The sequence below is a fragment of the Scleropages formosus genome, chromosome 19 (assembly GCF_900964775.1).
Source record: "Scleropages formosus chromosome 19, fSclFor1.1, whole genome shotgun sequence".
NCBI classification, from domain to species: domain Eukaryota; kingdom Metazoa; phylum Chordata; class Actinopteri; order Osteoglossiformes; family Osteoglossidae; genus Scleropages; species Scleropages formosus.
In genome coordinates, this window is record NC_041824.1 from 3,981,718 (window position 1) to 3,991,993 (window position 10,276).

The window sequence follows — 10,276 nt, forward strand, 5'->3', positions numbered from 1 at the left end:
CAGAATAGCACTTCAGAAGTGTTTTAATTCTCTTTAAAAGTAATGTTTAAGAATGAGTTCTTACTGCAAATACTTAAATGGTGGGACAGTTTCTGCATTTCATGTATTTATAAAACAGTTAAGGGTGTCACTAAGCAAATATTAAGTTTAGCAATGCACTTTTAATAAACAACCACACTTAAGGAAAATACCATATTTTAATCTGAAAATGGCCAGTTTAAAAAGTGAGGAAACTTATGCAAGCCAAATATATTTTAACATCCAAAGCATCTTGTGCAACAGAAAGCCTGTGTGACTAAAGGCAAAAGGATAAATGTTCCTGTTCCAGCTTTCATACAGACCGAGATTTTCAGCATCTACAGATAATGTTGTGCCTTGTATCAGAGTCCATACTTGATCCATTACCCACATCTTAGTGCATGGATCCGTCAGGGATCGTTCCTTCACACACTGCAGTATCAAAGTTTCCTAGCTTCAATTCAACACAAAGGAGATAAGTGGGAATGGATCATGCAATGTCACCCATTTCCTTCCCCATTAAAGATTCTTCCGAAACCCAGGGCCTCTAGTGCAGCAAGATTAACCCCAAACCCCATCTTCCGGCACTTCTGGATGTCATGTTCTGTCCCAGGCCTGTACTTCGTTTCCCTGCCTTATTTACAAACAAAACAGAAAGGGAAGAGTTATCAAAAGTGTTTATTCAGTTTTGTACAAAAGGTGCTTTGTGTGTCAAGTCCCTGAACAGTGCTGAAGTTTCAGTGATCTACTCTGTGACCATGAAAAATCAATACCTTGTGTCTCTTCTGTTTGTTCCTAAGGAAGGAAAAATAAGTTAAACACGGGCATACAAGGGATTGTAGACCAAAACTTCAGATGCAAAGGGGGGGGGGGGGGGGGATTTTAATCTCATCATTTAAGTCATCTAGGACCTACCATGTTTGGTCCAACTGGACTGGTTGAAGAATCCTTCAACAAGTGCTTCAGTGTCATTTTTCTGTAATTGCTGTGCAATAACCTTGCTAGATGTCTTTAAGTGCAGTCTCTCTAGAAGGGAGGGAGCTTCTTAGAATACCTCAAACACCATATTTAAGCCATAAACAAGTGAGGCAACCAATGACATTGCAGCACATTTCAAAGTCTGAGCAGAGGTGTGGAGGAGGACTTACCTTGTGACAGTGCGCATTGTTTTCTCTGTTTGCTGTGGTTCTTCAGCCTGTTGCCGTTCTCAGAACCCCCCTTACCAGGAACAGGCACAGTCCCTTGCCGTGACTTCTCTGGGTCAGGAAAAAATGTTTCCACAGAATAGAAAACATTGATGAAGTAGTTCATATATGTACAACTTTGCAAGTAGCACAACCAAATGCAAAGACCACAAAGGCATGAAGCTTCAGTACTAAGAAGAGAAGTGCCAGTGGGAAAAGCTACACAACTGCAAACAAAAGCACTTGCAATATTTCCAGAACCTTACTTGATTAGAGTTCTGCTAATAAAGTAATTTTTCATACCCCTCTGAGATCTCTGGGAGTTGGATCTTTGCTCTTGAGTTTTCCTTTCATCTCCAGCCCCATTCCAGACAACCACGTTCTCATTGCAGACTCCGACCATGCTGGTGCGCTTTGGCGAGGATCCTCCATAAATGCCAGAATCACCAAGATCCTTGCAAGCACAGTTCTGCTCACGGAGCTTTGCGAGCTTGACAGAGCATTTCTCCAAGTGCCTCTTTGAACACTTGGGCCCTCCACCCTCTGTGGGCCTATTTGCCTCACAACACAGCTGTTTTGGCATTGCTGGGTGGGCACCATTCTGCGCTGCATCATTTTCCATCTCCTTGGCACCATCCTGAGAGTCCAGTACATTTGGTCCAGAACCTTTTCTCAGAACTTTCCCCGAACAACATCTGCATGTCACACGAGATAATGTCATGTCGGTTGAGGCTGGAAGAGCAGTTCTGTGCCTTTTAACACCTGAAACTTTCAGAGTCGAACCACATGGGATACTACGCTTTGCACACCGAGAGCAGCTCCGCTGTCCGTCATCACTAGGGATGATTGATTTTATAGCAGGGAGCCGAGTCAGGTGATCCTTGGGGTAGAGGTGTCCTTTTCCATCCAAACTCAGGAGGTGTGTGTGTTTCCCTGCCATTCTCCCAGCAAATGTGACCATAGCCTGACCTTCAGAATCGTTGCTCAGCTTGTCCCCGAGCTGCTCTGCAGAGGCACTGAAGCTACTCAGGTGCTCCTGCACACTTGGGGGTAGTTTACTATAGTAGTACACATTGCCAAAGTCTGCCAACCAGCTCCCTGAGGGGAGGTAGGGAGGCACAGAGGTAGAATTCTCACAATGTGCCTCAGAAGAGGTCACAGGGACCTGGCTCACACTGGTCTCCATAGGTACCTCACAGGCTTCTGCCATCTTTGCTGGCACATTCTTTTCAATCACCTTTTTATCTTCCAAGTCATGTTGAACCTTCTGGTCTACCAAAGGCATGTATGGAACTAGTGGTTCCATTGACCACACTGATGACTCCACCTTCTGCAGCCCCTCGAAGTAGCGCATTTCAAAGGGCAGCCTAAGGATCTTGAAGCAAGCCTCTTTCAAGGAACTTGCATTGTTGTTTCCTGCTTCCCTGCACACTTGCACAATGTCAGTGACGGGATCCGATGCAGTTTTCCTAGCAGGAACATTGCATCCCTCTGTGCAAGGGAGCTCCGGCTTCTCAGTACCACTTGAAGGAGAACCACCAACCAGTAAGATGTCTGGGTAAGAAGGCATACATGGCTGTTGCTCAAGCTGCTCTGTCAGACACATTCCATCCTGTGTTATCGCAGTCCCTTCAGTCAAGGGCGGGTGGTACAATGGGATGATCCCCTCAGCAGAGCTGACCGACCACACGTCACACTGCGCCAGGTCACCAGGAGCATCCTGAGTAGACTCAGCAGTTGTCTCATGTGAGCTGACGATCTTGAGACCCGACAGAGCACCATCGCATTCAATTCTTACCTCCTCCCTTTGGAACATACATGCACCCTTGGGTGTGGCAGTAGCCTGAGGTGGTGTAGGCATCACTTCTACATCAGGATCACGTAGGCCCTCTGCCCCACCAGCTTGTGGGCTAGCTTCCAAGCATAGGGAGGTTGATGTGTTGGTACTGGAACTCCCCTGGCCAGAGTCAGACCTTGTGGACTGGGCTGACCGAACACCATTCTCAGAGGCACCAGACAGCCAGGAGTCACTTGTGCCCTGGGGCAGTGGGTCTGTTTGCACCTCTGAGCTTGTGGTCTCCCTGGGAGCAGTAACATGCTGGTAGCGGAACCGACGGGTGTGATAAGCCATGGCTGGAGTAAAGTGTGGATTCAGCAGCCGTCTGTAATCAGTTAGGTGCAGTTGGGTGTGGGGGACAACATAACCAGGGGTTTCCATGTAAGGGTTTGATGGGAAACCATACGGGCTTGCTGGCATAACCACACCATAACCTACAATGAGGGTGACACAGGAAAAACAATATAAAGCATGTAGAAAGTGGGAGGAAAGCAACTGAGACTGTAGACCAAGTTCAGTTAAGTACCAACCATAGAACAAACTTGAACACCTACTGCTAGATTATTGCTTGCTGATGGTGGTAAACCACTCTAACTTAGAGCTGTTAGAAGACCCAACTGCAGCCTACACCCAGATATTATCAAGGTATCATTTGATAGATTCCTATAATGGATTTAAACTCAGAAGCAGACACAAGGAATCTGGCAATAACATGTAGATATAGTCAATACTACTAAGCTCTCAACTGGATCCCTCTGTTCAAGGGTGTATAGTCATCCCAGAGGGACGCAGGCTATGCAAATTTTGCCATAGTAATACTACTTGGAACTACTAATTAATCTCAGCAGCTGTTTGTACTACAAATTGACCACTAAATACAATCATTTAGTGGTACAGGACTTCTCAAGGACTGAAGCAGTAACACTTCAGTCTGAAGAGAAAGCAACGAATTCTTACCAAAGCCAGGATAACCATAGTATGGACCATACTGCAAAGGCATATGCCACTGGTATGGGACATAGGGCTGTGAAGGCTGTATGTAGAAGAAGGGTCGTGGGTGGTGTTGATGAGAGTAGCCTTCAGCAGGAGTTTGGCATGAGCCACGGACAGAGCTGGTACTTCCTGGTGATCCAGGAGGCCTATCAGAAACATTGGGACCATGATATCCAGTCCCTGGTGACTGGTGGGTAGCTGACATACCTGAGACAACAGAAGCAAAACATCCTTTGGCTTCTTTACAGCAACTTTTCACAACACAAAGAAAATTAAATATACTAGGAAAAAAAGAAGATGGGAAAGAAGGGGGGGGGGGGAAAAAAAAAAAAAAAAAAAACTATTGCTTCAATTATGAGAAACACTTCAACTAAAAACATTCCCAAAACCACCTCATACCTGCAAAGAAGCAATGTATCAAAAAATCAGTTGCTTTCAGATCTGCCCTTAAATACCTCATTTAAAAAAGGTGGAGCTTAAAGTCCTGCACTAAAGGTGATTGGTTGAGTTCAAATGGCCATCTGTTGAGTCCCCTATCAGAGTCCATTAACTGGAAGGTTTTGAGGATGCAGGTGTGTAAAAATGGACATAAAGACAGGCTGAAAGATATATGCAATTTTAAAAATGTAGAGCACTGAAAGTGTGCAAATATGCTTTTATTAAAACTAGTGAGCATTTCAGTATTATAACATGACCCCAATTAAGTCTTGAAATATCTGAGAAGAGAGGTGCTATCAATTAACCAATTAAGGCACAAGCTCAGCTGGAACAGCACCCCCCCCCCCCCCCACAACTTTAATGAATGATGAATTAAAATGGAAACCAACAATCGGGGGGGAGAAAAAAAATTGATTTATGAGTCTTTGGTCCTTATAGCTAGATGATGTTTCAAATATTGGCAAGACCAGTGTAAAAGGAAAAGATATCTTCCTGTTGGAACACAGCTTTGCAAAAACCACTTTAAAATTTCTTACCAAGACCCTTGGGACACAATGCTCATGTGAAGAACCTCCAAGTTCAGAGAAATTATTTTTCTGAATCACCACTCCTATGTGCCTTAGAAAGTGAGAAAAGCACATGGAGACAGATGAAGTGTGAGAGAAATTCAATAGGTGATTTTAGGTGCCTCCTATGGGTTGCACTCATAGGTTTTGGCTTATATTTAATATCAGTAAAATTGTTTCAGTTAAATTGAAAAAAATAAATGCTTGACATTCATGCTGCACACAACTAAATCACTTTCATAGTTTCAGAACTATCCACCCCTCTCCCTGGTGTCCTGTAGTTGCTTAGGGTGACAGTTTCAGCAGAACTTTACACTGTAACCAAAAGCTGTAAACTCCAGAAAGTACCAAGTTTTTATTTGATCACTTTTTGATGAACTGAATGCATCTTGAAAGAGCAATGCAAGGAGTTAAGTCAAATCATTCTTCGCCACATTGTATGGAGGGAGTCTGTCCTCTAGTGTTCTGATGCTGCATTACAGAGTGGTTCTAGAGGTTCTCCAGAGCAACATTTCAACTATTGCACACAAAAAGTTAAGTATTAAATTAAGCAGTGGTGTGAAATTATAGATTTGAACTCAGTCCAGTTTTGTTATAGAACTGCTCCCAATAGTTCCAAGAAGGGAAAACTGATTTAATGGAATATGGATGCTCAAGCTATGCTGAAATAGAGCATAAGCACTGTCAAAATAGGAAAAATTGAGAACTGCTCTAAAGTGGCCAGCACACCTTTTCTGCAGTAGTTAAGCAACTTCCAGTTGACTTGTAGCCAGTACAGGTCTCACCTTTGAGGAACATGCTTGATTCCAGTTGTATCAGAAATGCAGAATACATGGCTAAAAGTTCCACATTATCACTTTCAATTAAAAAACATCAGGTCAAAGTTGAGACCTCATGATATCCCCAATCAAAAACAGTATGTGTTCTTCCATGTGCATCTCAGTCGAAATCAACCTCAAAAAACAAAACAAAAAAGACAAGTGTAATGCAAAGATTTTAATAACACCGCAGTTACATGAAAGCACCCATGTCAGAGACACTACAACATTTGGAGTCCCTGCACTACAGTAAGACTGACCCAGTTGGCTCAAAGCAAACTGAAGTCAGACCCTCACCTCCTGGCACAAAACAAGCTGCACTTCCACTGCTCGAAAAGGCTAACCCAACCCTGATCTAGTCCTCCGTGAACTACCGGTCTTGGTGCTGCAGAGATCCAGCATACCAGCCATATTAATGTGGACCAGGCCTACTCCCCACCAACCTGGTCCACAAGGGCCAAATACCGTAGGCATGCATCAAAACAGGGTCCAGTAAGGACAGCAGTGATGACTCCCAACCACCCTACCCCCCCCCTTAAAAAAAAAAACAGGTTGAATGCACAGCATCCAACATTTTGCCATCAAGCAGGGGAAATGCAGGCATGAAGCCAGGCTTCTTACACCACTTAAATACAAAAACAAGTGCTCTTAACTTACAAGTGTGCATTTCATAGGTTAAGTGCTTTAACATTTTTTTTAATGCAGTGAAAATTAGATTTGTTTAGCATCTGTTTCCTCTTCTCTTGGTGGATCCTAAAAGGGGCAAAAAAAAAAAATAAGTTTCACAGCACTGTTTTTGCACCCTCAAATTCAGGATTCAAAGAGAAGGGGGGAACTCACCTCTGCCCCTGTGGGAACATGGGAACCTCCCTTCGTCATCATGATTATTCCTCCGGGACCTCTGGAGTCCCAACATTTTACAGGAAGCCTTTTTACGTGTAGGTCTTTCTAGCAGAAAGGACAGACACTGAACACTCCACATCCACAAGTAGGGAAAAAAAAAACCCTAGGTATTCATATTAGACACTTCTCCAAAAGATATGAAGTTTTCATATACATTTCCAAAGGGATGAGAAATGCAGACAGACATTGTTCAGTGTACAGCCAATTAATGCAATGCCATGGTTTTTGCCAGCATACACTTCAAATAGCATATAGAATTGATTTTAAAATTTTAGTAAAAAAAATTTAGGAAGCAAATATCAGGAGAAAAGTGAATCCAAGAGGAGATCTTTAATACTGAGAGGGATTCAGCAGTTCTGAGTGAACCAAGGAGTTCATTCCATGAACTTAGAACAAGAACACTAAGAGCAAAAGAACTCATTCTAAACTTACCTTGCCCTCGTGATGAAGGATATGGTTTCAAAGACTTGGATCTTCCTTTAACACAGTAACTCTCCCAGCTCTCCTGGTCTGATGCTACTGCTCCCTCTTTCCGCTGTCCGTCTGAAGGGAGTAGTTTTTGCGCAATGATTGATGCAGATACTTTTGAACATAAGAGCATGCCTTTAAAAACATGCAGCTTCCAAAAAAAAAAAAAAAAAGCTAATATGGTACTAAAAGGATGCAGTTAAAGAAATTTTGCCAGTGACATCATACAAAGGTTTGAGCCATCTAACTTTGCTAAGTATCAGGAAAACAAAGAATATTCTTTATTAATATTCTTAGTCTCATTAAAAGCAACAAACACCACATTCAGCTCCTCCACCTTCTTTTAAGCCACTGGAGACCATTACAGTCCTAGTTACCTGATGTAGATCTGGAACAGGGATTTCTTAGTTCTTTTCCTTTGTATTTCTCTGCTCTGGCCATCGCCCTGTGCTCTTCACAGCATGTCTCTAGACTTGATTCTTGATCTAGAGCCTCAAGACAGACTGGGGCACCCAGTTCCTCAAAGTGGCCCTTCTTAGACCTCTGTCTGGAAGCCTGCTGGCCACAGTGAGGTTGGACATGCCTTTTTGGATGGGGTTGCTTCTTCACTGGAGCCTTCTGCAGCTCACAAGCATTTTTGTCCATTTCAACATCCTCATAATCTTCCCCAAAGGCCTCTTCTGTGCCCTCTTCTTCCTGAGGGGCACAAAATTCCAGGGAACGCACTTTGTTCCATTTTGTCTTTTTGGACAGGGTGGAACCACAGGTGGCACAGGTTTTTCGTGAACAAACCGAACATTCCTCAGATGAAGAGAAGCTCTGGAGATCACCATCGCCATCAGGGTCCTGACTTTCACCAGTACCATCTACAGGCCTCCCACTAGCCACATATGCATGGTCTGGGATTAGATCCATGTCTTCCATGTCAGTGGAGAAGATCTCATCACGAGAAGAGAGTTCATCCAGGGATGGGCTGAGGACACTCTGTCGCTCTTGTACTGTCTGAGGATAGTAGCTATAGTAGCCATTGCCAAAAGATGATAGGTAGCGTGCAGGAGGGATAAGGCTAGACAACTGGTCTACACACCACAAGGGTGCGTCCTTTTGCAGCAGCCCAACTGGTGGAACTGCGTCATAAGGTAGCCGCAGGATTCGGTATGGGAGGTCTTCAAAGTCAACAGGTGGCACATGGGAAACGCCACTTCCACCAGTAGCACTGGCTACAAGGGGCACCTTTGAGGTCTTGTTTCCCAATTCAGTGACCTTGTCAGGCAGGTGGTGTGTGGAAGGCTGAGCAAAACCAGCACTTTGACTCATAGGTTCTTCACAATCCCGTACAACCTGCTCAGGGGCCATTTCACATAGACTTTTCACACTACAGGGAACCTGCTGCTCCACCCTGACATTTCCTTGTCTCTCCATTACCATGCTCTTAAGACTAGCTTCCTGACAGACAGAGGAGCCATCAAGGGACTGGACCCTCTCAGGAGCCTCAGAGTACTCCTGCTGGGCCAGCTTGTCACAAAGACTCTGGGTCAATTCCTCTTTATACGCAGCTGTACAAGAGTCACCAGGAGGTACGACAGCGGATGAAAAAGGAACATCTGCCAATGCCATGCTTGCAGGTTTAGGCTGCATTTCCTGTTTGTCACATTTTTGCCCATCCTCTGGCAGACATATTCCAGAGTCTTGAGAAACACCAGAAGCTACTTTTCTTGGGTTGACAACTTCACGCGTTACGAGCTTGTCCAGACTCTCGATCAGACTGTTTAAAGCATCACTAGGCTCCGTCTGAGCTTCTGAACAGGCAGTTTCCCGCCGTACGCGAATCTGGCTGTTGCGGAATCGCACATCACAAGCCGCAGCTGATGGGACGTACGGGTTAAACATTCGTCTGTAGTCGATCGGCTGCATGGGCGCATAGGGGATGACATACCCTGGGTACTGCATGAATGCATAAGGAGCCACGTATGGACGCCCAAGAGGGAGACCTGCACAACAAAACACCAAGGCTTAAAACTTGTATTTTGGAGGAAGAATTGCAGTCACCTTAAATGCACAAAATCCTACCTGATCCAGGGAAGCCATAATGCCCATATGGATTATTCATATGCCATGGGTACATATAATAAGGTTGAGAAGGTTGCTGAACATAGAAAAATGGCCTGGTGTGATTAATTGGATGCTGCTGTGGCTGCCCGCTTCCCGTTTGTGGAGGATTATTCACTTCTAGAGTAAAACAGACAGCCAGGCAAAAGACATGTCATTCACATACAAGCAAAACAGCAGCATTAAATATTAGGTACTACTTTAGAAACTTGGGGACACAGTTGGGAGAGTATGAAGCCCATTAACAAGACAGCAATCTTGTTTTTTTAAAACACACAGCAGACTAGTCTTTTCATTAAGAAAACGCTAGTATATAGACGGCAGAACTAAAAGAGGGCCTAAAACGCACTTAAATCCCCAGGTTGCTGCGAACTGCGACGTTTGAGGGGGGACAGGAATTTTAGGCGGGAAGGTGACGTTACCTTCCATTTTCACTCGTGTTTCCTGGACAGAAGGACGCTGCACGAGACACTGTGCACCGCAAAACACTGCGGGACAAATAAAAGTACAGGAAAAAATCGCGCCATAAACGTCAGAATCCAAAGGATGCGATGGCGAACAACTGACCGGCACTCACACCGACTTTACCGACCTCAAACGTGACTGTGAAACTTTCAATTCTGTGTGAACCGGTAGACAAGTGCACCGAACCCGGAGAGCTGTGAAATCTCTAGGAGCGACGCCCCAATTACACATTTTATACCACACACGCAATCCGATGATTCGTTAATTAGTCCGTGGCCAAGCACGTGTTAGACAGTTTGCCGAAAAACACCGCACCAAGCCAGGTGGGCAGTTGCTGGTTCAACAGCACTAGCCTAGCCAGGGAGGGAAGTAACCTGATCAAGTAGTGAATCGTGATTAAAATTAAATTTTATTGCCTTCGAAAGTCCCAGTGTGTAACTTTACGTGCATTTAAATGTCACGCAGCGGGTTTTCAAT

General features: G+C 44.4%; 2 protein-coding genes across 3 annotated transcripts; both read right to left on the minus strand.

The window, feature by feature from the left end:
• Positions 1-726: 726 nt before the first annotated feature.
• On the minus strand, positions 727-4,183 carry LOC108927696 (uncharacterized). The gene is made up of 5 exons (XM_018741127.1): positions 3,997-4,183; positions 1,506-3,473; positions 1,167-1,274; positions 934-1,044; positions 727-813 (listed from the first exon to the last, which is right to left on the minus strand). The coding sequence occupies exons 1-5, from the start codon at positions 4,037-4,039 to the stop codon at positions 785-787; spliced, it is 2,259 nt and encodes a 752-aa protein (XP_018596643.1). The 5' UTR covers positions 4,040-4,183; the 3' UTR covers positions 727-784.
• Positions 4,184-6,073: 1,890 nt separating this feature from the next.
• On the minus strand, positions 6,074-10,056 carry LOC108927682 (uncharacterized). 2 transcript variants are annotated; one of them, XM_018741110.1, is made up of 7 exons: positions 9,927-10,056; positions 9,757-9,822; positions 9,296-9,454; positions 7,603-9,216; positions 7,190-7,300; positions 6,695-6,798; positions 6,074-6,607 (listed from the first exon to the last, which is right to left on the minus strand). In XM_018741110.1, exons 2-7 carry the CDS (start codon positions 9,761-9,763, stop codon positions 6,566-6,568), a joined length of 2,037 nt encoding a protein of 678 aa, XP_018596626.1. In that variant the 5' UTR covers positions 9,764-9,822; positions 9,927-10,056; the 3' UTR covers positions 6,074-6,565. The 2 variants fall into 2 exon arrangements, with proteins under 2 accessions (XP_018596626.1, XP_018596627.1); XM_018741111.1 differs by having other exon boundaries at positions 6,695-6,802.
• Positions 10,057-10,276: the final 220 nt, after the last annotated feature.